Here is a 27697-nt window from a genome sequence, read left to right as displayed (position 1 = left end):
TGACAGACCAGGCCTTGCCAGAACTGGGTCTTCACCTGGCTGTGGAGACTCTCAGGATCAAGCACTGCTAAGTCTCCCACATCCCTACTCCCTGCAGAAGCCACCGCAAGCAGCAGAGTGTATCTGCAGAAGGCTTAGGGGACCTCTGCACTGGGAGCCACGTAAGCAGGCGAGGACAAAGCTGGCCTCAACACGTTCAAAACCACCCTAGAGCTTCAGAGATATCTCCAGGATTCACCCCACATCAGCCCCACTCACTGGAGAAAGCGGTGACTGAGGACCTGGGGCAAGTCCTTCCCAGGCCACCTGTCAGGCAAAACCCAGCTACTCTGTCAAATATGACTGGCTTCCTTCCAGTTCCCATGACCTAAGAAGCTTCAACAGAAAGCTCATCAGAGTTCTGTTATCTGCTTCATCGTGATAGGAAGCCGAGGAGAATCGAGTTATGGCACTGAAAAGTGGGAAATGTTTGATCTCACCCGTGGAAAGGACATGGGCTCGAGACCGGGTAGCACGAACTCCGCTGACAAGGGACAGACAGTCCCTCACTGCTGGAAACCCATTTGTTCAGCGCTGGGACTACATTCCAGGAGTGGCGGGGCTCAGTCTCGATGCCAGCTGGCCCACAGTCCACACAGCCCACACCCAGCAGTTTCCGGGCTCTGGGACTTCACCATGTTTTTGTTTACATTTTGTATTGGTTTTTAATTGGTTGGCTGACATAAGATTGTTGGCATTTGTTTTTCCCCAGAACATTATAAAATAATAATAAAAGAAATAAATCATTACCCAATAACAACATCATTCTACCTCCCTCCGGGTCCACCCTCCAGCCTTTGGCTGACAAGCATCTCCCCTCTCATACCCACACCGTGTACACAGTCCAAGGGCTCAAGCAACATGTGCGGACTGACCCACAAAGCAGGCCAGAGCCTGGGTTCCGATCCACAGCAAATCACCTGTGGAACACATGGAAATGCACGAAGGATACCCTGGGCCACAGTCTCGTGCAGACTTCCTGGATGGTGAGAGTCCACCTCTTCCCAGAAAGGCTATAATGCAGTGTAGCACAGGAGACAGAGTCGGAAGGCAGCCCTCAGCTGTCTGGATGGGGAGGTAGAGATGACTATGTACTCGGACCATGCAAAGACAGATGCAGCAAGAGAAGCTGGCTTGCTCCCATCTGCACCACTCTGGAGTGCACAGCCTCCCATTTTAGATATGTGACCTCAAATTTGAGGATAGGGTTCCTCTAGCCCCTTTCCCTTCCACTACAACATAACCTTTAAAAAAGAAAAGAAGGAAGGAAGGAAGGAAGGAAGGAAGGAAGGAAGGAAGGAAGGAAGGAAGGAAGGAAGGAAGGAAGGAAGGAAAGAAAACACTTGCTGCTCTTGCAGAGGACACAAGTCCAGTTCCCAGCACCCGCGTGGCAGCTAGCCACAATCCATTCCATTGTATCTGGTCCCCAGGCATGCCCATGTGCAGATACACACACAGGGAAAACACATGAGATAAAAATACAATTAAAACCTCTTTAAGAGCCAGGCAGTGGTGGTGCACGCCTTTAATCCCAGCACTCGGGAGGCAGAGGCAGGTGGATCTCTGTGAGTTCGAGACCAGCCTGGTCTACAAGAGCTAGGTCCAGGCCAGGAACCAAAAGAGCTACGGAGAAACCTCTTTAAACTAACAAACCACAGAAGGAAGCTGGGGAGATGGCTCTATTAACCAGGGGCTTGCACGCAAGCACAGAACCTGAGTGGGATTCTATGAAGCCATATAAAGAGCTGGGTGTGGCGGTGCACGCCTTATAATCCTAACCCTGAGGAGGCAGAGGGGGAACCCTGGAGCTCACTGGCAGCCAGCCTAACTGAAAGGGTGAACCCCAGGTCCCGGTGACAGACCTCGTCTCAAAAATAAGGTGGGCTATATCTGGGAAATGCCACCCGAGGAAACCTCTGGCTTCCAGATGTGACCACAAGCACACTATGGTTTGCCCGTACACACCCCACAAAAAACATTAACGAAACAGCAGGGAGCCCGCGGCTGACAAGAGTGAGAGCCTCTTCAGATCTTCCAACAAAGATGTCTGAGAGCATCCGGGCACATAGCGTGTACTACGGGGCTCTGTGTCGATATGCGCCCCACCCCAGCTGCTGTAATACGACAGCATCGGGTATCTTAGACACTGCCAGGCCTCACCTGGAATAATGAACCAGACCATCTCACAGACGGGAGAAACACGTCCCCTCAGGTAGAAAGATTTATTATGATTAACAACGTACCACTATTTACACACTTATAAAATGGAAATAAAAATGACAGAGGTTTGGTGCCAAAGTGGCACGTCCAAACTAAAACCAGTACAAAAATAAACTTTTAAGCTACGCTTTTAAAATAAACATGGCTGAGACAGTAGGGGAGAAGTCTGTCTTGCCGTGTGCTGGAGTGCCACCACTGTCGCAGCAAAGCAGCCCTGCTGAGTATGAACAGTGCCCGGGGGAGCTGCCCGTGATCTTGCAAAAATGCAAGCAAACGAACAAAGATAAATATACAAGAGTTATATTCCTGAGCTACACAAGTTTAGGGCGTCTAAACTGTAGTGGGTTCCTGCTAAAGAGGAGTCCCGTGGGGTCGAGGCTGATGAACTTTCCCTGGCGCCCAGACACTGGCACCAGAATGTGGCATCGTGCTCTGAGAGAAAGCTAAGTCCACTGCTAACAAAGACGGAGCCTGTGATCCTGCATGGCCCACCATCATGGCACTAAGTCTCCCGCTGCAGATAAGCAGGGACATGGGCAGAGGAAAGGAAGAAGCTGATTGGTTTGGGGCCCGTGCCCGTATTTCCTTCTGTACTTGCTGCACAGAGCAGCAGCTGACCGCAGCAGTCAACAAACTATGGGCACAGCAGGCCAACACAGGCAGCGAGAGAGCCCTGTCTACACAGCCTTCGGCCTCCAGCAGCTCAGTCCCCTCCTCGCCCACCACAGAGCAGGACCAGGACGGCTGGAGCAGCGTGCTGGCTACCGAGAGGGAGGACTGGAGGCCAGAGCACAGCCGAGCCAACGCCTGCTTGGCCTAGGAGCAGTGCAGCAGGACACTGGCCATGCTCAGACTCCTCTTGGGTCCCAGCGAGGATAACAAATGCTGAGGGGAGCAGGAAGAGGGAGCTAATGTGCAGGGCGCAGTCCACACCTGAGCGACTGCCTGTGCCACCTGAGCTGGCGCCGGAAACACGGAGGGAGGATGTCAAGCCGTCCCTGCAGCCACATGCTGAGCTCCACTCATTGGTCCTGGACCTTGGCCTTTTTGGCTTTCAGGGACAGGTGCTGCAAGAGAAGAGGAAACATTAATGGAGATGGTGAGACTGAGAAAGCAAACTCAAGCCGACTCCAGTCAGATCCTCCACCTAGCCCACAGGGTCCCAAGGAATGCTGTGCCCCTTAGGAAGCTGTCTGCAGGGGGCCAGCTATAAATAACAAGAAGCTTCCTTACATCGCCATGGGCACAACTGAAAAGTGAGGGAATGTAGGCAAATCTAAATTCCTACAAATTCTCAAATATGTATCTGAGGCAAAGGATGAACATAAGCTTCTAATCAGGGATCTCTCCTCACTAACGGAGGGGGAGCTGACATCCCGTCAATAACATAAACCAATGAGGCACAGACCCTCAAGCTCAGCCAGGCTAGCACCCAGAAGCTCTTCCCAAGAGGATGCTGTACCCCCAACTGCTAGTGCCCAAACCCCATGTCCTAGCACTAGCACATCCAACATGACCACACAGAACCCCAGAGAACTGCAGCCCTGAAGAGACAGCACACTACCAACAACATGAGCTGACAGGCCAGCAGGCCCCAGGCCTAAGAATATGGGCGGATTCCAGGCTTTCTACACACTTGTGCCTGAGAGGAGAGCACGGGTCCTCAAACAGTGAGCCCAGATGCTCTCCTAGATCCCAAGGGTCTCTCTGGGGCAAATCTCGGTGGGCTTGCTGCTTCTCTGAATCGTTCCCTCTCTGTTCCTCACCAGACATGACCCTAAACTAATTCTGGACATGGGTGGCCTCATCCAGGCAGAGGCAAAAACACCACCAGCCAGTGAGCCATTTCTGGTGTCTTTATTGGAAGGAACGCCGAGTATAAACAAAGCTGACTTTGAGCCTCTACAGAGAGAAAGCAACTTTGAAAGACAAATGATGGAAAGTCACCAGAGGCGCCAGGAAGAGCATGCCAACAACTGAGGGCTGCACACGGCCCAGAGGCTCGGCTCTGTGTCCAAGGCAGCAGACCTGCCCTGCAGGAAACCTGGAGAGTCCCTGAAGAAATGGCTCAACCTTTGGACCTCGATCCAAAAAGATACCAAGCTGCCACAAAGGGGTTCTGGGGAGCCCTGCCATATAGTGAGGATGTTCTGGGTGGTTTCTAAAGGGCCAACTCTCCCCAACCCTCTCATCATGGTGCAGGTGAGGGCTGAGAGCAGAAATTCTGAGAGAAGAGATAAACACAGAATGCTAACCTTGTCATTTTCTTCAACACACTGAAGCAATCTGCCCCTTAACTTTGTGGGTCTGACCTAAAGAAACCAACTTTGAGCTGAGAAGGAAAAATACTCAGTTTGTCGGCCAGCTCTCTCCAGTGCTGGGCTGCCTCCCGGAGGGCAGCACCCTGCTACTGGAACAGGCCCTCCACAGCACGCCCACTCTCTACACCCAGCCTGCCTTCTAACTATGTCTTTGGCCCCTGAAGGCTGCTGTTTCCAGCCGATTAGATGGAAGAGGCTTTCTTCTACTCCAGGTAACTTCTATTCAACCCAACAGAGCCGAAGCACACCATGCATGCACAGTCCGTCTGGTTCCCAGCTGAAATACCCGTGTCAGGACATGTGAAGAACTGCAATGGTTTGAGCAGTGTTTTGCTCTTTGACCTAAGAATTAAATGGTGCAAGGGTTCAGAGGGCAACTCCTCAGCCTCACAGAGGAGGGATCACTCTCCAAGAGCAAAGCACATGAACAAACACACGGAGCAGGTCTGTGGCACCTCAAAAGGGTCACCAAGGGCAGGCAGCTACTGCTCCACCCCTGCTGACTGCAACCTCGAAGGGGCGAAACAAGACCCTCTGCATACACAGGGAGGCCTGAGAACGGCCGTTGGCCTCTCAGAGACACTGCACATGGCAAAAGAACGCTTTAAAGGGTTAAGATGAAAAACAAAACAAAATTCATTCAAGGTAGAATTACAGAGAGGAAACTATCCTTCAAAAATAAAAACGAAGCAATACACTTTCAAATAAACAAGAGGGTGTTCCACCACAAGCCGGCGCTGAAGACGCACTGAAGGAAGTTCCTCAGGCAGGGATCCCACAATGACAGTGGGAAATAGAGATGCTCTGCTATTCACTCTGGTGAAGATACAACTAACTGCTTAAAAGTAATCATAACATATTACCAAGTATAAACATGTGCAGAAATAAATTACTGACCATCAACAGCACAAAGGATACTTGGATACAAAGCAAGATACTGGTGTAAGTTTCTTACATTATAGCTAAGCAGTGTGATACTAATTCAAGATCAACCATGAGGAGGAGTCCAGGGTGTAAAAGGCCTCAAAGAAATAAAATATAATACTAAAAAAGAACATTAATTGAAAAGCAGTAAGTTTTAAAAATAAAAACAATGACTAAAATGGACTAACGGTATCATTTCAAGGCAGCGTGCTTAAAAACAATCACTCAGCTCAATTTCCAGCAACACACACATTCACACATGCATGCACATTCACACTAATAATTACACTAACTAACTTACCACACAATTACAGCACAGTGCAGACTGAACAGTCTGTGGGCCTCACCCAGCCAGAAAGCCAGTATACCTGTCAGTCTTCCAAACATGATCAACCATCTTTCAACTAAGTTATATTAGAAGGATGCATGGACTTTGGGGTCAATGAATGGAACATTTTTGCAACAATGAAAAAATCATAAATCTGTTTTCCAAAGTGCAAGTAGTAACGGTCTCACCTGTGTACTATGTGTGTGTGCGCGCGCGCACGTGTCATGGGGGTGGCTGGGAATGATCTAGGGTACCGAGATGGAAAACACATACAGACAACGCTATGAAGAGGCTGCTGTTTGCCTGGGGCCAGGTTCCCTCCAGTCCTACCGTTCCTTGTTGATAAAAGTGTGGAGCCAGCTCCAGCAGCCAAGCAGATTCTATGGCAGTCACGTCTCGCATGTAATACTTGGAGGTCTGTATAACTTCATTGTAGATAACCCTAAACAAAGAATGGATGGAAACACAGGCTGACGTCACCTCTGCTCTCAGCACAGCAGGTGCACGCTGTCTGGGTGCGGCTCTACACACAGGCACTGCGGCAGCTCACTCAGCCTCCCGACCGAGTAGTAGGTAAGTCACTGTGTTCCACAGATGCAACTCTACATCCTGCATGATTTTCAGGGCTCTCCAGCCAGCCACAAAGGACCTTGCCAGATTGTGGCCTGCATCTGCAGAGCTCTCAACAGAACTTAAAGACTTAATTAGAAAGTACAGAAATGGGCTCAAAGTCTTTTTTTTTTTTTTTTTTTTTTTTTTTTTTTTTTTTTTTTTTTTTTGCTTTTTCGAGACAGGGTTTCTCTGTGGTTTTGGAGCCTGTCCTGGAACTAGCTCTTGTAGACCAGGCTGGTCTCAAACTCACAGAGATCTGCCTGCCTCTGCCTCCCAAGTGCTGGGATTAAAGGCGTGCGCCACCACCGCCCAGCTGGCTCAAAGTCTTGATTGTTCCAAAAGACTAGAAAATGACCATAAAGACACACAAAAGAACCTTCCAAAGTGACAAAAATATTTTAAATGCAATTTTGCATGCAGGTTATACCTCTGTCAAAACCCATCTTTAACTGTCATAAATTATGTCTTAAGAGGAAAAAGACTTCTCTATGGACAAGGAAATATGGTCAAAGAGCAAGGAACATGTTTGCTAAGCCCTGGACTTCAGGAGTTCACAGAGTAAACACTAGTTTCTGAATTATGGGAAGAATTAACTCAGGGCATCCTTAAGAACTACAAACCTATAAATACAAAAGCCATATGGAGTTTGTCTCTTAAACACTAGTAAATGAATCTCGGTGGATGGAAAGAAGGGGAGGGGAAGTGGCAGGGCTAGGAATGTAACTTCCTTACTATGCTCAAAGCTTGGGGAAAGAAAAAAGAGAGGGAAAGGAGAGCAGGGAAAGGAGACGAGGAGATGGCAGGGAGACAGGAGGGAAAGGGGGGAATGAATGGAGAGAAGAACAGGACGCACAGAAAACTGGGTTCCCTCCTGGACTTTTATATACTCAAGGGAGCAGGGAGACAGCTATAAATCCAGCGCTCGGGTCACACTCCACCTAAGAAGCTTCTAGACCTGCACTGGTAAAAGCATGGCCTAATTCTTTGGTCAATTTAAATACTCATCAGAAACACTGCCAGGAGTTAAACAGTGGGCACCGCCCCAGGTTCCGATTCGGGAAGGCTGGATAGAGCCAAGAACCTGCATTTCCAACATGGTTCCAGGCGGTGCTGCTGCTGGGAGCACAGGGTGCAATGTGCCTGGCACCAGTGTTCCCCGGCTCCATCCCTATCACTGACACTTTCCAACTTCTCGCCACGCCGCATGCTCCTGTCTTCCCGAGGACCGAGTTCTTTCAACTAGTAAAGGGCAAAGCGTTACTGCCTTTAAAATTTCTAATCCTTTGTCAATCCATATTTTTGTAAAATATAGTGTAAATAAATTATAGATAGGAAATAAACACAAAATGTAAGCCCAAATTAGCACTGACCTGGGAAGACATAAACGTGGCTTGTGAAACACCATAAAAATATCCGTGCTATCTCTCGCTGCTGCACTTGCCTCTGTCTTCCCAGCCAGCACTGCAGACTGGAATCTTCTTTTGGTCACCCTCTGTCAGCTCACTGCTCAGTCCCCAAAAACATGTGCTTCCTTCATGCTGCCACAGCTCTGCTACCCTCTTTCCTAGGTGTAACTGTCTTGAGTCCTTTCCTGCCAAAAACGCCAGTCACCAGGTCCAGAGCAAAAATTATTAATTTCTCCACGGAGCCTGGCTTCCCGGCACTGACTCCAGCGCTGCATACAGCCACTAGGAAAAGCCTTCTCCTACAAGAATTCAATCTGTTTGCTTGTTAACAGTATAGCTGGAGGCCGGTGGTGATGGCACACACCTTTAATCCCAGCGAGGCAGAGGCAGGTGGAGTTTTGTGAGTTTGAGGTCAGCCTCGTCTACAAGAGCAAGTTCCAGGACAGGCCTCAAAGCTACAGAGAAACCCTGCCTTGAAAAACAAACAAACAAACAAAGGATAGATGGGATCTGAGTCCCCTCTCCGTGCTGTACCTCAAAAAGGAAGCCTTTAGTCAGTGGGTCAAAGTGAGCACCTGTTGGGAGAATGACTGAGGAGATACACTGCAGTTTGCTTAAGATTTTTTTAAAGAATATTTTATTGAGTACAGTGTAAGATAGCTGGGTAGTTACTGGAATGCTGTCTACCTTTAGAAGTTCCCTGATAAAGCAGAAATCCTGGCAACCCAGCACACCCAAGTCAACACAGGGAATAGAGAGCCTGTACTGCCAGGCCACCCAGAGAACATGCAGGGTCAAGTTCAGCAGCAGGAGGGGCTTACCAGCGGGGTGGCTTCTCTGCATAGAGGACGGAGGCAGGGTGGATGTGCAGCTCATGATCATCACGGATCGTCCTATGAGACATGAGAATTCTGTGTGAAGCACACTGCATGCACTTACTGTAAGAGCCTGGAACACTTTACATATGCAAGTCCTTTTCTACAAATGTGTTAGTATTAACCCCCAGGTGCACACAGACGAGACGCTACTCTCTAGACACACCTCCACCAACACTACCACCTCGGAACCAAGAATAAATCAGGCGAGAAGAGGGCTGGGCATGGTGGAGCACAGCTGTAATAACGACTGTAATCCCAGCTACCTGCAATACTGAGTCAGAAGGATGGGGGCAGGGAGCAACCTGGACAACTTAGCAAGACCCTTCTCTTTCTAAAATAAAATGTGAGGTTAGCTCAGCAGCACAGTGCTTGCCTAGCGAGCCCCGCATGGGAGAGGACACACTGTGGACACTCAGAACAAACCACACAGGAAGAGAACATTTATCCACAATAATGATCGTGTCTATCGTCTACAGATGCCCTCTCAAAACGATCCCTTCCCTGCAGAAACTGAGGTTCCACAGACTGCCTACTGCACAGTGAAACACTGACGACAGGCGACGGCAGGAGGCACTGTATGTACCCAGTGAAGAAACAACTGAAGGCTCCAAAGACAAAATGCCATCCCACACGCCAGGCTGTGTCCTATAGAACTTGGGGACACAACGAACAGCCCACTGGGGAAAGTGTCTTCTCTAGACCACACCACTGTTAGTGGTTCCTCCCATACTGAAATGTAGATATGTCACTGACATCCTAAACACGTGTCACTGTGTATGGCTGCGTTGGGCATTAGGACTCTCCCAGAGAGCAGACAGTCTGCTGGAAGCTTGACAGCCAACCTCACTCGGTTTTAGGAGACCTGATGTCAATTAGAAGCCGCTCGGCTCTGACCTCTGCACGGTGAACTGTGGCCTCGTACCTATATGCTCCAGAGGAGTGAAGCCGCGCAGCATTTGCAAAGAAGCCCGACACGATGCACTTCAGGACAGGATCCGGATCACCTGCACAAGGCAGCAACAGAAGGCTGGTGAGACCCAGCACCCTGGCACCGCGTTCCACATGCTCCTCCCCGGCTGTCTCGGCCACCTGAAACCATTTCTGAGCACACTCGGCCTTGTGCTCCCAGGTCTGACAACCGCTCAGCGTCTGAGGACGCATCCTCCCCCAGTCAGAACAAGGCAGGACTGCCCCCATAACAAGGGCTCTCCAACCAAGCCCAGGCACAGATGCCTGGACCCAAGGCAGCCGCTCCACAGACTGGTCAGCGAGCTCAGAGCACTGTGGAGACACAAACTGCGAAAGCACACTGCCCTGTCTCCGGCTGCCAGCTAGTCTGCAATTCTCCACCACTTCCAAACATTCTGTTCCTTTTTAACTGACATTTCTATTGCTACAGCAAACACATCTTTCATGAATAAAGCATCTCCATGAACTAGCTCATAGCCATGAGATGAATTCTAAATTACCATGCAGGGGATAATCATGTTTTAATGGCTGAAGATATACTCCATTTCATCAATTCTAAGCCATTTTAACTCACTTAAGTCAAGACACAATTACAGTGGCAGTCACTCCTAGTAATATATAAAATAACGATGAATACGTGTTTTAGCTCTGATGAAGCACAGTGCATGGGCAAACAGGTTGCTACAGGTGGGAGCCTTATAGGGCTCTCAAAAATCATTTTACTGAATTTTTTACAGCAGGTTTTGGTGGGGGAAGGGGAGGCTACGCTACATTCTTTTATTTTTTAGAAATTAAATTACTACCTGTGTGTTTTTATTTCTTCTTGGTGAGTTTTATATTCTAATCATTTGTTTACCTATCCAACAGGCTCAAGAAAGTCATTCTATAATAAACTTGGTTTTTAACTGCATAACTGTTGGAATACATTTTACTGTTCTCTAACCTCCTAGATGTATTGTAATTTATATGCAATTGCTTGTCCTGTCTGACTGTCATGACTGTTCCCAGCAGAGATGCTAAACCTCAAGCCTGCATTCTGTCCACTGCCCATCCAGATGCAGCCCCTTCCTCCAGCTGGTCAGAATCCCCATACACAACATGCTTTGTTCTCGTGGGTTGTTTCAGAGAGGGTAGAAATGCATGCAATAACTGTTTGTGACCCTCGAAACCCAGCTTCGTAAAATCATTCCTCCGCACCCCACTCCTGGGCAGTGGGATGACAGGGGAAGACAGATGCAGAGGTGAGGCTGTCATTTATCTGCCAGGCGACAGGACCCCGGGCAGATGTTCTCCAGCTGGCAACCCTTCCAAGTGTCCTGTTTCTGCATGGCACCCTGGCATGGCACCCTGCATGGCAAGCTCTGGCGGATCTCTCCTTCCCTTCACTTATTTCTGCTATTTGCCACTGTCACCCACTGTGACTAAAGTGTCTACACTGTCACTTCTACAAGGCCCTATAGCCTAGCATGACAGTCTATGTGTCTCCATGACACCTCTCTTGACTGCCCTGGGCTCTCAGTGAACCAAGCTGTTGTCATAGCCAATCACTTTTTATTAATAGAAAAGCAAACAGCACTTCCTGGGTCCTGGCTCTAACAGGTTTCCCTTAGCCTAAAGCAGCCCAAGTCTCCCAGAGCGCTGAGAGCATGATGTAAGTTAACACACAACACTCAGACTGCTGCCCGGCCTAGCACACACATCTCCCAGAGTGCAAATAGCATGATGTGAACTGACACACAGCACACTCAGCGCACTCAGGAAATGTCAGAGGTGCTTGTTGCACAGCAGGCTTCAAAACTGCCAAATGACTCGGTGCGCCCCTTCCTACAAGTTGGATGCTGGGTCTTTGGCTTGGCGGAATACAAGCTATGCAATCCTGAAGGTCATGTGGTTCCTCCCAGGCCCTCCTGGTTCCTCTGTAAACTAAAGACACCATCAACTGCACACCATACAGAGGGAGACAGAGAGAGAATGCGGAGACCCTGACATGGTGCCACCTACAGTGGATGCCACAAATGGCCACCTCGGTCACTGCTACAAGCCAGGACGTCTGGTACAGCCTTACCCTTGAATGCCTAAGCTAAACTTTAATAACACTGAATGTGAGAAGAACATGCAGTTTTCATGTAATACCTATGAATTTCATTCATTTAAAGTTAACATTTGGGGATGTTAAGATGGCTCAGCAGGCAAAGGCCCTTACAGACAGTCTTAATACCTGAGTTCAAAACCCAGTAGAGGAAAGGTTCAACTCATATGCCCACCCAACATACACACACACACACACACACAATCCTAGCACATTGGAGGCAGGAGGATCAGAAGTTCAAGGTCATTTTCAGCTATAGTAAGGCTGAGGTCAGCACATGCTATATGAGACACTGTCAAAAAATGTAAATTTTTGCAACAACCATCACTATATTGATTATACGTGCAATGATGTGGAAGTTAATAATCCTTAAGCATTTTCACAAGCTTCAGCAATTCGGGGGAGAAAGTAACAGCCAACAGGAATAAAAATGGATCTTTCCATAAGGACGCCCAGCCTTACATTCCCACTGAATGGGTGCAGGAAGCTCGGGATGTAAGCTGGCCGCAGGTACATGGCCTCACATCAGCCCAGCATGAGAACTGGAGAATCTGACTGTGTGGAGCAGAGAGGGACAGCCACGGGCAGGGACAGGCCACACCCACCTTCACTGGACGTCTTGGGCACCTGGAACTTGACGAGGAGCTTTTTCAACTGTTCTCTCACAGTGGCAGCTCTGACAAGACCCTTGTAATTCAGGAAATGTTCCTGACACCACTGGGAGCTCTTGTTGTGCTGCAGAGGGGAATGCAGAGGAGACGGTCACCAGGTCAGACAGCTTGGCTGACGCAATGCCGTCAACAGGTTACTTTCTCTTCTCCACTCGCCCAACCCCATCTCTAACGCAGAGGGTAACAACCAAACACGCTGCCTGCTGCCCCCAGCCCACTCTTCACACTAGCAAGCCAAAGGGAACTGACGGACATGCACAGTCAATCTAAAGAAGGTCAGCTCCACTCCCCATGGCTCTGGGTAAGTCTGTTAGCTACGGGAAGCAACACAGCACATGCAGAAACCATTTGCAAATCCTTATCTGCCCTCAAGGGGACTTTTCCACCACAGTGCCTAATTTCCGTACTCTTGAGTCAGACCGTTACATTGTGCTGAGTTTCAGCAGAGGGAACAGAGCTCCAAAATTTGACTTTTAGCCAGGGAAAAAAGCTTTCAAATAAATTTTTAACATGATAACATTTTTAAATGTAATTTACACAGGATTTTTTTTTCAGAAGACAACCAGAGAATGGTCCAATGCCGACCTACAAATGCACTCTTCTGTGGTAAAGCTGGATCGTGAACTTTAGCTAACTTAAACTCACCTACTGAGCAATCGTTCTCAGATCTCTGGTAAAAACAAAACTCTGGTATTTCTCTTTTTAAATTATACTAAATTACTAAAAATATGAACTATTATTCCTTTTCCTTTATATTACCTTTTAAAGCTTTGCATCGTTGTTTAGCTTTCAAGTGGGAATTTTAAGTTCTATTAATTGCTCTCAGTTCCACAGAGTACTCAGAATGGAAATTAGCACTGCCCATGGCTAATCAGGAAGAGGACATGTGGATCTAAGCAAGGCTCAGTGAACATGCTCTCTGGGATGCCTTTCAAGATTCAGTCCACCCAATCGTGCTTCTCGGCCCGTTCATCACATGTTGTCCTTCTTTCCTGATACAGTGCACGAGGGACACTGGGAGGTCAAGCTGTCAGCCAGCCTCAAGTGTCACACATAACCAGACAAAGAAAAGGAAACACCCTTAGCCTTTCCGGCAACACTAGTCTCTCCAGAGGGAGGCTGGCAGTCTAACTAACTGGAATGCAGAGGGGTCTCCTGGCCAGGGGTTTATGAACTGTAACTTCTGACCTTGCTCCTAGGGCATCAGAATGTGTGTGCGCGTGTACGTGTGTGCATGTGTGTCTGTGTGTGTGTGTGTGAGCCTCCAGTGTGGTCATGCTTACTTTGATAAATGCTTCGTACACATTGAGCATGGTGAGATGATCACCCTCCTCCACAGCAAATTTCCGGTGCACTCGAGTCTGTAAAGGATAAAGTTCCATTTAGAATTTGACTTCCATGAGCCTCTTGCACTGGTGGACATGGTATACTCGAGAAGGGTTGACAGACATCCCCATGTCCTACAACCATACACTGTTCACTACCTCCTCTTTGTTCCCTTTGGATCCCAGCCTTGAGTTCTTTCCGTGGCAAAGATCCTGAATAATGCCACTTGTTTCCTGGGGCTGAGAGGCACCAGGTACAATACATATGGCGAAGACACAAATCATTTACTTCAGAACTTTCTCCTTGAACCAAATGCCACATAATCAAATGCCTCCCTGCCTCCTTCCTTCCTTCCCCACTGAGTACCACTGTCAACCAAGCCCTGTTCTAAGCATCTGGATACAATAATGAACAACAGTGGTGGAAGAAAGACATTACACTAAATAAATAAATAAAAATAAAAATCAAGCAGAATTTGTAATGTACCAGAGGTAGGAAACATGGCGGGGCAGGAAGGGCTGCAAAAGGGGGCACTGCCATGTTACACAAAGGGTTTTATACTTTTTCTGAGTCACCTGCATGAGAGGCGGGGTCTTAAAAGGTTAACTAAAGGGACAACAAACAAAACCACTTGGGTGTGAGTGACAGACTCTGCCTCCACAGTATACAGGAAGAGTATAATCATGCTCGTGAAATCTTCCCATTATACACACAGCATACTCACTCAGTGGCAATCTAGGATCTTTATACAAGTGTCTATAGTACTTTCTAGGTGAGATTTGACAAAAATGCACAAGAGAACAGTGAGAGGAGCTTGGGAGAAGCTGGACTTACTGCCTGAGACTTCTGGTTTGAGGGGAACACAAAAACATTCTGGATCTGCATCATGGCGGCGATGCTCAGGACCTCCTGAGAACAGCCAAAGTTCCCTAGAACACAAGAGGCATGTTTGTAAACATGGCGGCGATGCTCAGGACCTCCTGAGAACAGCCAAAGTTCCCTAGAACACAAGAGGCATGTTTGTAAACATGGCGGAGATGCTCAGGACCTCCTGAGAACAGCTGAAGTTCCCGAGAACACACAAGGCGTGTTTGCAAACATAGCAGCGATGCTCAGGACCTCCCGAGAACAGCCGAAGTTACCCAGAACACAAAAGATGTGTCTACAAATGGACGACATAGCAATAAGGAGTTAAGGGCATTTCCCAACGTTTTCCTTCTACTGGGCTGTAAAATGTAAAATAAGATCATATCTTATAGTTCTTTTTTCAATTCCCTAGCATGTAGGTATTTACCATGCCATGAATGGCTCCATGTGTCCCAACTGAGGATTCTCACAGCTGCACTTAGAATCTCACAGCTAACTTCTACCACGCTACCTTTGAAACATGCCTTCGTAAACGGCCATCTGATACAACAAAGGCATAAAATACAAACAGGACCATTCGGGGGGTGGGGGGGGGAAGAACAGCTCCTATACTACCAAGATGTTTGTAACTAAAGAAACAGACCTTGCCCTAACTCACATCAACAAAAATCTGCAGAGAAACTGGAACTAACTTGGTATGTTGCTTTAGCACATAAAGTCACACAGTCACTGTGGCACAAAGTGTGATCATTTCTCAGACAATTGAAGTTAGCACAGTATTTCGGAAAATACAAGGATGTTCCTCAGAAATCTAAAACAGAATGATCCAGCAAGCCTGCTTCCGCATACACCCAACGGAACTGAAATTGGTATGTGGAAGGAAAAGCACACTCTGGTGTCCACTGCAGGATGAAGACAAGATACACACAGCGGAGAACACTTATTACACAATATTTAAAAAGTAAATTCTGTCACCCAGGACAATGCGGAAGGCAGTGGAATCTGTTGGGCCAAGTGAACACTGTATACTTCAGTTACTATGGGAACAGAGCAGACTGGAGCCACGAGAGGCTGCTGAGAGAGGGAGCAGTGATCAAGACTGGAGAAGTTGCGGGAAGGCTACAGCTGAAGGCTGGAGGAGCGAGCTGCAGTGATCTATGGTAACCACATTATGATGTACAGGTCAAATTGCTACGAGAACTCCATAATGTAATGATGGGCTAGTTACCTGGACACAAGCTTTCCACTATGTAAGCACCAAACATTACACTGTGTCTTATAAACACACGGTTCATCATTAGTAAAAAATACTTTGTTGCCGTTGTCACTTTTTAAACCATAATTGGTCCCTCTTCCTTCGATGCACAGAATTCAGTTCTCTGGAAATCAAAATAAAGTCAAAAGGAGCTGTCAGGCTCCACCCACCTGATTCCAACAGCATCTTGGCAAACATGGGGTTCAGAGGAAACTCCGCGATTCTCATGCCGAGAGGCTCTGTCAGACGACAGTCTTTGTCCAGGCCTGTCAGAAGAACAGAGTCAGAAGGCAGGGACCACTGTGCTGGAAGAGGAACAGTGATGAAAGATGACTCACCACCACCGACCCAGCCCGACACAGCACCGTTAAATCAACAGAGAAAAGTCACACTGAGCTCAACGCCCAGCTTTAAAAGCTGCTGCTTCTAACGAACTCTATTCAAGGACTTCATTACAGGCAGCAGCCTGCACTTCTACTGGGCATCAGGGAGGTTCTCAATATCGTAAGTCATCAGAGACATGCAAATCAAAACTACCAGATACCATTTCAAATCCACTAGGTCAACTGTGATTCAAAAGACAGTAACGAGTGTTGGCAACGGTGTAGAGAAAGTGATGGGGGTGGGGGAGTCCATCAAAAACTCATATGCTGATGTTCATGGCAGCACTATTTATACAGACCAAAAAAAAAAAAAAACTCACAATACCCACCAGCTAATGAATAGAAAAAAATCACTATTCCATACACTGGAATAATATTTAGCAGCAAAAGTAAATGTTATACTGATAACTTGCTACAACTGAATGATACGTGGATAACCTTGGAAGGAGTTAAGTGAAAGAAGCCAATCACCAAAGACAACCTAAGATTCCATTTCTAAGCAATGTTTAAACTAGGCAAATCTATGAAGCCAGCAGGTTAGTGGTTGCCTGAGCCAAGGAAGACAGGAATGGAGAACGCAGACTTTTAGGAATGACGAATGCAGATACACATTTCTCTTCAAAATGATGTGAAAATGTTCTAAAATCACACTGCACTGAAGACAGCACAACACTGTGACACTGGAAGCTCTTGTACAGCAGGCTGTGAATTAACAAACTGTGCGGTATATGATGTGTGCCTTAATAAAGCTATTTTTAAAATACTGAAGACAAATCTCAGGGCAAAGCCTTCACTAAAACTTCCTGAGAATGTCCTACTCACAGAACCTCCCAGGAGGATACCACTCACAGGGCACAGTGCATAGCAGAGATTGTAGCTCCTGAGCTGGCACCATTTCCTCTAACGTAAGGCACATACTGTATTTTCAAATAAACCAGCAGGGCTTCCTCCACACAACAGAGCACTCTTGCCCAAACAAAATCCAGGCTGCTATCTGCCCAACTCCTGTAGGAAACTCAGGAATGAAATGGGAGGGATTTGGGGGTGGGGCTGGGAAAGAAAAGGGGGTCTGAGAACAAGAACGAGGTTCTGCAGAGATCTGCCAGTCTCTGTGTGTCTCTTCAAGTGTGGCCCTGGTGATGGCTGAAGGAACTCTAGCCAGCCCAAGCATGTCAAATATGCCTTTCTCCCCTATTCCCGCCTTGCTAACAATCATTAGATTGCATTCCTGAAGCAAGCCCCCAGGTCTATTCCTTTATTTGGCCACTTCCTCCTCTTGAGGTTGACTACCAAGTACAGCTAACAAGGTATTAAAGTCCAGCAATCAAAAGCCCCCTTTCGGCTCACCTAATTAACATGCCCAATTAAACTGAAACACCTCATCCTAACACAGGGTTTCCCCATCTTACTTTTATGAACCATTATTTACCTATGGGCCACATCTGTCTCCCTGCCATCCAGACACAGTCCTTTGTCCCTCTGAGACAAACACCCCTTACTCCTCTGCCTTGTTCCCTTCCCTTTCCCCCTCACCCTCTATCTCCTGTCTTTGTATCTCTTCTGTGCTGAGAACTTGAGCCAATACCAATCCTTTCATCGGTTATCCACAGTTCCTGCCACACTTTGTAAATTATCATATTGGCCACGAGTTACTTTTATCTAATTTCCATTTCAATGGAGTAAATATCACTAAAGAGTTTATGCACATGGGAAGGGCCAATCCCATTCCTAAAGACTCTAAAAATTCTAATGTGAATCCAGTTACCTATGTTGTGGAATATTAGTTGAAGATGTGCTATATTTGTTTACGCTGTGGAACATTTGCTTAATGACACAAAAACGTGTTACATTCTTTTACGTTGCATTTGTTTAACTCTGTGAAGCTGTGTTACTTTACCTGTCTAAATATCTGATTGGTCTAATAAAGAGTTGAACAGCCAATAGCTAGGCAGGAGAGAGAAATAGGTGGGGCTAGCAGGCAGAGAGATTAAATAGGAGAAATCTGGCAAGAGATGATAAAAGAGGGAGCAAGAAGAGGGGAAAGAGGAGGACATTAGGGACCAGTCACCCAGCCACACAGCAAGTCACAGAGTGAGAAGTAAAGAAAGGTATACAGAAATAGGGAAAGGTAAAAACCCAAAGACAAAAGGTAGACAGGATAATTTAAGATAAGCTGGCTAGAAACAAGCTAAGCTAAGGCTGGGCATTCATAACAAAGAATCAGCCTCTGCGTGAGCTGGTTGGTGCCCACCCCCCCAAAAAAAGAACCAACAACATACCTACTATCATATAAGAGAACACATGAGAAATAGGCATACCTCCGAGAGCATAGAGTAACTCCAGGGCCTGAACCATCGATTGTGCTGGCGGGGGCTGCAAAACACATCAAAGTCCTCCTAGGTTAGTCTCTCTTCAACTAGGAACTGAAAAATGTGATCACTCTGGCTCACTCTCTCTCTATTACACCCTGTTTGTCCAGTCTCCATGCTGCTGGTACCTTAAAATGTGCCTCCCACCTTTGCAGCATCCTTAGCAGTGCCTTCTTCATATCTTCAGTGTTTCAAGCTGCCCTTCCTCATCCCCACTCCATCACTGGAGACAGTCCCTACTTTAAACCACCCCTCACTACCCTAAGCTCCCCTCAGTCTTCTCATACACTGGGAGCTGCAAAGCCTGAAGCACAGGGGGAGTACTAACGTCTACTGCCCAGGCCTCACCATGATGAGTTATTAACATGTTCAAATTGCTGAGCATGTAGAGAACGCTGATGTTGCAGAGTGTGCACAAGGCTCATCTCACACTGTGCCCTTCAACACCTCTGCCACCTCTGTCCTTCCCTCTAAAATCCTCGCTGAGCACCTCTGGGTGCCAGGCATCAGTGGTCCCTTCTAGGGACGCGGTTCCTAGTAATCCAGTTAACAGTACTATTCCAGACTGCACTGCCTCTCCTCTGAATCTGCAGAGCAGCAAATGCACTTTAAGCATCGGAGTGATTTAACTCAATTTCACAGATGAGGAAAGTAACAATTAAAAAAGGACATCAGAGCAAGGCTTTGCAGCACTTGATGCAGGGTCAGAAGCTAAACTGAGGCCTTTTAAGTTGTTGTTCACCAAAGAACAAAGTCAAGCCTAGTCAAGATCTAGTGACCGACTATATCACCTTGACGGTGGGAACCTACACCTGACTGGTTATATCCAGGGGAGCCAAGGAATCATGGTAATCACTGTGCAAGTCATGCAGTTGGTGAACCAAGCTTCCCTCCGCTACCACTGCGTTCTTCAGAGAGGCAATGTACACACTAGCTCAGCGGAGAGCTCGTGTATCTGGAGATCTACTGTGAGAAAGCAGCAGAACAGCAAAACGGCATGTTAGTGCATCTCGGGGCCTGTGGGCACACGGCCTTGTTCTATGATCTCCGGGCTCTTGCACTCACAGAAGCTCCAGGGTAATTACTTGGGGTCAATACACAATACTCCACCACTGTCACACTCTACAAAGAAGTCAGTTCTTCTATAAGTCGGCAGGTGACAAATACTCAAGGAAATTACTAACAAACGTAACAGATAAAAAGCTCCAAAAACTATATGAAATATACAGTGATCAATAAGGTGAGGGGAGTGGGAAGATGGGAGGAAGAGGGAACTAAGATTGGTATGTAAAATAAGATTGTTTTAAAAATTAAAAGAAGAAAGGATAAAAAATAAACTGACCAATAAAGTTTAAAAAACCTCCCGCATGAGAAACAACAAGAAGGATGGATATAACACCTTTCCCACTCAGCCACCACTACATCTGTGCACCAAGAGAGAACAGTGGTGAAATGGGAGCACCCAGTCAGGCTGCCATGCTGCTGAGACCTTAGCAGAGCCAGGCAGCCATGCATCAGGAGTTCACCGAGGACCAAAAATTCCACTCCGACACCTTCCTGAGGAAATCACCGGAGATACCATGAGCCAGAGTCTCTCCCGAAGCCTTGAGCTCCCTCAGCTGTGGTACTCTACAGCCAGGCCCATTCACACCCTCTGGGTCTGGTGACAGCTCATTCAGGAGGAGCGGGGCTGGAGGCCCCTTCCATTGTCTCCCTGAGCACTAGTCAAGCTGTCCTGTGACTCTCATTGACTTGTCTCTCCCCCAGAAGAAAGGACAGGAGCAACAGAGGAAGAGGAACTCTGGATTTCTCCAGCTCTCCTGGCCACGAGGTTTGCCCCACAACCTGCACAGGACCAAGTGGCACATGGTGTCTTAGCTGAGTGGGGAAGAAAAAAGATGGCGTGCCCAATCAGTGTCTTCAGACCATAGCCTCATGAGCTCCTCAGCCAGAAGAGGACTTACAGACATGAAGTGGAACCTGAGGACATTGTCGATCCCTAGGGCTTTCAGCTGCAGGATGACAGGAGCCAAATTGCTGCGCTGCATCTCAGGGACGGTGGACTGAGGTAGCTGGTCAAAGGCATCCTCTAAGAACAGGAAACCAGAAACGGATCAAAGGTGACACTCAGATGCCCCCATATGACAGCAGTTTTCCTTCTCTGCCTCAAGCAAGAGCCCTGTGGTTCTGGGGCCAGACACACAACACTGAGGCACAAAGTTGCTTTTACGTCTAGAAAGGGTCATTCTATAAATAAAAATATTGGAAAATATATGAATATATACCTCTTTGTGTGTGTGTGTACACCTATATATTTATATTTCAAAATATTCCCCTTTAAAAAGCATGTTACTTGGCTAGGCGGTGGTGGCACATACCTTTAATCTCAGCACTCAGGAGGCAGAGGCACATGGATTCTGTTCGAGGCCAGCCTACAAAGGGAGTTCCAAGACAGCCAGGGCTACACAGAGAAACCTACCTTGAAAAACAAAAAAAAAAAAACAAAAAGGGGGGGGCACGTTACTTTACTTCAGAATGACAGAATGATACTTTTCAAATGTCTTTTTATCAGTGAAGTACTAAACCAAAACAGCAAGCATCTGCATAATCACTATCAGGCCCGGTTACTATCAACTCTGCTTAGGGTAGAGTATGTCAAGAAAGCAAGAACAGCACAAATAAGCAAAGAACAATGTAAAAATAAATCACCAAAACTGCCACCAGAATCTGACAAAGGACCTAATTACGAAGAGCAGAAATTGTACAAACCTAGCTTTTAAATCCAGCAGCCAAATGCAGCATCGCACCCAGGATCCTGTACTTGCATGTCCCATAGGAACATAAGGTGACCTCAAACAGGAGAAAGCACCCCAAGGCAGAGAGATGGGGGTAGAGGGGAGAGAACAGGGAATTAGGGGAAGACTTTATAAAAACCAGACCAAAGGGTGGTTGTCGCGAGCTGCATGGAATCACACCTGATGGAGATGTATAATCAACTCCTGAGATGGCTAAGGCCTGACCTATGCTATGATCACGCAATGATTATCAGCTGCCTGCATATGCATGGACCTATGGGCAGTGCCCACCTGGCAATCCGGGACTGGCAGCCCATGCCTACTTAAGGGCTGGGAGAGGTTTGCCCAGAGAGAGAGGAAAAGAGAAGAGAGGACAACGGAGAGAGGGGAAGAGAAAGAGAAGAGAGAGAGAGAGGGGAAGAGAAAGAGAAGGAGGAGATAGATTGCTGTAAATAAAGTCCTGGAATAAACTGCAGTGAGAAGAGCTCCGGTGGTCGCGTCATCCTTGCGGGACGAGGGTGGCCGTGACAGGTGGTGAGAAAGGAAGGCATAAAATCATTTTTTGTAAATCATTTTTTGTGTACATTCAGAAAGGCCATGGACTACATACATGAATTGCCAAACACACGGGTCTAGCTGGAAGGTTCTAGATGGCAGACAATAGAAGGAAAGGAAGTTCTTTAGTTTTAAGAACATTGTGGATACAGTACTGTTACCAGGACAACCACATTCCCCAAGAGCACACTGGCCAAGGCCCTACTGAGAAGACGCTCAGAGACGAAGCTGCGATGGCACACGGAAGCTGCAAAGGCCTAAGCCACAGGCAGTGCCCCCAAAAGTGTCAGAGGCAGGAAGGACCTGGATCAAGACCAGAAAACAAGCCCCACAAGGAGCAGGTGCTCCTCCCATGGACCATGGAGGCTCAGGACAGAGGAAAGCAGAGACTGGGGAAAGTTCCACCAGGGCTGCCATGAGCATCAGGAGGATCTGCTGGGCAGAGGCAGACAAGCCTAAGGCATGGAAGGTGGAAGTGGTGAAAGTGGGAAACAGAGGGCATGTCTAAGAACCGAGTACAGCTGAGAACCCGCTAGAATGTGAGAATAGGGGAGCTGAGGAAAAGTCCAGGAAGGTTCTGGAAAACTAAGTGATCTGAGTAAGGCACAGCTGCACCATCTGAAAACTCAGCCAAGAATGTGAAGGCTGGGCACTAACACACTGGGTACTGCTCCAGGCCCTTCCCAACCACACCCATGCATGGCAGCTAGGGCTGAGGATTCAGTGACCTTTCACCCAAATCCACCTGTCCAGCTTTAGTCCATGTCCTAGCACATGTTTTCCTTGACATGTGAGATGAGCGTAGCCATTTCAACTTTAAACATGATTTGAGTTGGAGCTGGAGAGATGGCTCAGTGGTTATGAGCACTGACAGCATTTGCAGGGGACCCAGGTTCAGCTCCCCAGCACCCACGTGGCAGGTCAGAATCATCTGTAATTCCAATTCTAGGACATGCAAAGCCCTCTTCTGACCTCCTCAGATACTAGGCACACATGTGGTGCATTGTAGTAATAAGAAGCGGCAGGGCTGCGTCCCCAACACCCCAGCCACCTGCTCAGCTAGCTTATGCCCGAAATAACAACACACAAACTGTATTCATTTAAACACTGCTTGGCTCATTTCTACCTAGCCTCTTCTAGGCTAACTCTCGCACCTGGACTAGCCCATTTCTTATCATCTGTATAGCACCGGTCTTACCGGGAAGATTCTAGTGTGCATCTTCCCTGGAGCGGGGAGCATGGTATCTCTCTGAGGCGTCTGCTCCAGAGAGGAGAGCTGTCGAGTCTGAGCTCACTTCCTCTTCCTCCCAGTGTTCTGTTCTGTTTACTCCACCTACCTATGTCCTAACCAATAAAATGGGCCAAGGCAGTTCCTTTATTAGCCAATGACCTTCCTCCATCAGTGCACAGACATACATGCAGGCAAAAAAATTATATAGAACCAAAGGTAATAATTTTAGTTGTTGGGAATGGTGGTACACCATTTAATCTTTAAATCCCAGCACTTGTGAGGCAAAGGTAGGGAGATCTCCGAGTCTGAGGCCAGCCTGGGTTACACAGAGAGACCCTGCCTCAAAAATAAATAAATAAAACAACTTGAGTTCCTTTAAAAGTTAAACACACAATTCCTAATACCCATAACTATGCAATTCCTCAAAGAATTAAAGGTTTCTCTGCATGTCTCGTGTCCACGCACACTTATACCCAGCACCACCAACCCTTAGAGCCTAAGAGAAACAGCGTAAATGATGAATGGACTCAGTCGTCCCATGTGTCCCTCTCCTGGTGTTCTGAAACCAGTCTCCAGTGCCCCAGCGCTCCACTTGGACAGCCTGGGCTGCCAATAAGAGCAGGCTCAAACACTGCCTGGGCTGTGAAATGCTCCCTGCCCCCCAGCTCCCCGCAGGGGAAAATGCTCCCTCTCAGCTTCAGCGGCTCCCTTCCTCTACAGTCACTTCTCACTCCAGGGCAGGGTGATCTTTTCCTGGGTCTGCTTCTACCACCCACAATATAGCCACAGTCCATGGCTTACTGAGCTCTAGGTCCCAGGCCCTGATGACGTGCTGAAATAAAGGAGGCCTAGGTGTGAGGCTCAAGGGTAGTGAGGTCCTCAGTTCCATACCCCACAGAAGAAAGGGGGGGGGCAGATATACATCAATGTCTGTATAAGAATGATGGTAACAGGAAAAGAAAGAAATACATGGCAGTCCTTAGCCCTCAGATTCTTAAGCAAACTGTAGGTAGATACTGGATAGAGGAGGGAATTAATGACCTGAAAATTCCATCTGGACGCTCGGAAGGTGTATGCAGAGGCAAGGCGTGGGGTGGGGTCTCAGTACCACTCCCAGTGAAAGAGATATAGAGACCAGCAGCTCTGGAGCATCACGGTACCTGTGCTCCCCAGTATCGGCAGGCCGAAAGGAAAGCTTCTTAGGGGCCAGGCAGGCCTGTCTACCAGAATTCCACTCTGCACCTCAGAACCTAGCATGGCTCACAATGAGAGTGAGCCAATGATTTGTTGTCTGTGAATGACTCTCAGGGCAACTCAGCAAAGACAAATGGGGATTGATGTGAGGTGCCACTGGATTCAGGAGTCTCGGGGTAAGAGCACAGCACATTAAACAGAGGGGAAGTGAGGAAGACAGCGCTTGAAGTACAAAGCCTGTGCTGGGTTCTGACAGGGGCCCAACACCAGGTCAGAAGAGAGGAGGTAGGCAGGTGTGGGGTCAACGAGCCAGCCTCTGAAGGAAGCGGTGGGGACACCCAGGAGGGAGAGCTGGATTTTATGGTAAGTTCTTCCCTGTGCTCCAAAGCCCAGGCTACTATAAGAAAATCCAAAGTTGTTAAGAAACATCATCCACACCTGTATAGAGGCGGTAACACTTTCCGGAGCGGTTGCGCCCACCACGTCCTGCCCTCTGGTTGGCTGACGCCTGAGACACTGGTACCACCACCAAGCATTCAATAGCTGTCCTGGGGTTGTAGGCGCGAAGCTTCATAAAGCCACAGTCAATCACATACACAATGCCACTGATTGTGATGGAAGTTTCTGCCACATTGGTAGCCACAATCACCTACCAAAAAGAGAAAGAAAGCTGGTTGGTTCTTTCCAGTTTAAATAAACTTAGAAACCCTAAAATATTTTGATATTTCAAACACTATGCTGTGAGGGAGGAATTAAGGAGTCACCACGCCAGGTAGAAATGATCCAGTTCTAGAACCATACACAGCTCCCTCAAGCTCCCAAGCTCTCCTTCCTCATCTACACAGTGTGGCCACCGCCTCCCCCAGGGTTGTCAAGGGGAGAAGATCCAAACATAGAGAAATTAGAACCTAACACTGAGCACATGGTAAGTTCTTAATGTCTGTTTTCTCTCTTATGCAACCAAACAGCCATCTTGTACAAAGCCTCACAAGCACACAACCTTGGACTTTCACACCTACTGTATAGAAACATCATCTACTTGTTCACACAACTATGTCTAAGGTTCCGCATTTGACTAAGCACCAATTAAGAGTTCAAGCTCCCGTGTGTCTACAGCAGAAGCACCTCTATCAGGCAGTTAACTTCAGAAAGCAGCAGGTACTGGGGAGAAAGCACAGCCATTATATGCTACATAGTATATATTACACATTATATAGTATAACAAAGTTTCCCCTTCACATTGCTGTCCAGAGAAAACATCCCAGAAAGATGAACGTGAGCTGAGACCTACTAACAGAACTGGCCAATCCTATAGGGACCCAGAGAGAAGTGCCACAGGAAGGAGATAGTGCCAACACAGCCACTGTGCAAGGAGCGTGGGCGACGGGGTGGGGGGAGTCTCTGCTACAGTGCAGTGCAGCAGTCTCTGGCTACTGTGCAGACCAGCCAGCTCTCCCTGCCGGGTTTGATGCAGCTGGGAACAGATATATAAACCACACACAACCTTTTTCAAGCACTTCACATTTTATAAAACCATTTTATGAAAATATTCCTACTTTTATATAGTAGAGGGTTACAATTTTATACTAACCAAGTTTATAGTATAAGCTTATACTTATGGCATAAACTACTGTATAGCTTATAGTATAAGCTATTGCTGAGGCAGGGAAGATGATGCAAGGGAAGATGGTGCAGTGGGTAAGGGTACCTATTGTCAAACCTGAGGACCTGAGTTCAATCGACTCCCATAAGTATACTGTGACGTCCATATGCGCATGACACATATGTGCCCTGCCCCACACCACATAAATAAATGTAATAAAAATGTTTAATTACATGTTTTACAGCTAGGAAATCTGAGATCTGAAGCTAAATAACTTAGGGCAAGGCATAACAAGGGTGAAACCCCAGCCTGTAGACTGGCAGAGTGCAGTTCGTGCATGACTGGGCGGATTCAGACTGTTCCTTCCCAAAACGTCTAAAGCTGGGAGTGGATCCTTAGACCCACACCGTCCCTCACCTGCTTCACCCTGAGCCACCTGCCGTGACCTCCACATCTAGGGAAGGAGAAAGGAGGAGGGGCAAAAATCAGGCTCCTGCTTCCTCCCATCCAATGCTTCTTGCCACCACACCCCATCCTCAACCTAATTTCAGGGCTAAACGTTTAACTCATTTAAACTTGGTTCTAAAGGCAAACTGGATTAGGAACCGCTGTTAGTAACTTTATCTTGTTCTGACTAACCACAATCCACCATGACAGTCTCTGAGGCTAAGGTAATAATGTGTTGAGAAAAGTATTAGGCAGACAAAGAAAAGCTCCAAGAAGTAAGCTGCTCCGGTAGTTACCGTCAGAGTGGCCGAAACATCTCTGAGCAGGGTTAGAAACCTCACACCACACTACCTACTATGGACTTTTAGACCTACTGTATAGAAACATGGACCTCAGATTTGAAAGACAAGTCCTGTCTAGCAAAGTTCACTTCAACTGAAAAAATAAAACAGGTGGGGAACTGGAGAGATGGCTCAGCGGGTAAGAGCACTGACTGCTCTTCCAAAGGACCCGGGTTCAATTCCCAGCAGCCACATGGCAGTTCACAACTGTCTATAACTCAAAGATCTGACACCCTCCCACAGCCACACATGCAGGCAAAAGACCAATGCACACAAAATAAAAATAAACTATAAAAATAAAATGGTTTGGGGAGATGGCTCAGAGGGTAAAATGCCAGTTGTGCCAGTGTGAGGCCCTAAGTCTCCAGAACCCACACAAAACCAGAAGGGCAGCATGTGCCTGTCATCCCAGAACTAACACAGCGAGAGGAGGCAGAGAGAGGAAAACCCCAGCATCTGTGGGCCACCTAGCCTGGCAGACACAGCAGCAAACAAGAGACCCTGTCTCAATCAAGGCTGCCCTCTGACCTCAACATATGCACTGTGGCACACGTCCATGCTTACACACATGAATGCTCATATACACACATACATGAACACACACTAATACATACATATACTAAAAGCATCTTAGCAGGACATGACAAAGGGGAGTCAGTGTGATTACAAATGGCTGCAAGCACCACTGAGCAATAGGAGTCTCACCTTTCTGACGCTGTGTGACACCCTTTCAAACACCTTCATCTGCTCAAAAGAAGGCAGTCCTGCATACATGGGGAGAACCCGAAGGTGTTTCTTCATCCCAGTGCGAGCCAGAGCCCGCGCCTGCTCGATCAGCATGGATACAACAGTTTCTACTTCTTCCTAAACACGG

The 27697-nt window shown here is 47.5% G+C and overlaps 1 protein-coding gene across 2 annotated transcripts in view; it reads right to left on the bottom strand.

The window, feature by feature from the left end:
* Positions 1–2247: 2247 nt before the first annotated feature.
* Dhx35 (DEAH-box helicase 35) overlaps positions 2248–27697 on the bottom strand; it is a 60907-nt gene continuing 35457 nt past the window's right edge. The window contains exons 11-22 of one of the 2 annotated variants that reach the window (XM_075962894.1): positions 27529–27687; positions 24871–25081; positions 20622–20746; positions 18607–18661; positions 16076–16171; positions 14618–14712; positions 13741–13818; positions 12392–12521; positions 9651–9732; positions 8672–8743; positions 6163–6274; positions 2248–3326 (exon numbers count right to left, since the gene is read on the bottom strand). In XM_075962894.1, coding sequence (XP_075819009.1) covers positions 3282–3326; positions 6163–6274; positions 8672–8743; positions 9651–9732; positions 12392–12521; positions 13741–13818; positions 14618–14712; positions 16076–16171; positions 18607–18661; positions 20622–20746; positions 24871–25081; positions 27529–27687 — 1260 coding nt within the window. In that variant the 3' untranslated portion in view covers positions 2248–3281. The remainder of the gene's footprint in view (positions 3327–6162; positions 6275–8671; positions 8744–9650; positions 9733–12391; positions 12522–13740; positions 13819–14617; positions 14713–16075; positions 16172–18606; positions 18662–20621; positions 20747–24870; positions 25082–27528; positions 27688–27697) is intronic. The other variant, XM_075962895.1, reaches the window with a different exon arrangement.

The sequence above is a fragment of the Microtus pennsylvanicus genome, chromosome 2 (assembly GCF_037038515.1).
Source record: "Microtus pennsylvanicus isolate mMicPen1 chromosome 2, mMicPen1.hap1, whole genome shotgun sequence".
Taxonomy (NCBI): domain Eukaryota; kingdom Metazoa; phylum Chordata; class Mammalia; order Rodentia; family Cricetidae; genus Microtus; species Microtus pennsylvanicus.
This window is presented reverse-complemented; position numbering and strand designations above follow the sequence as displayed.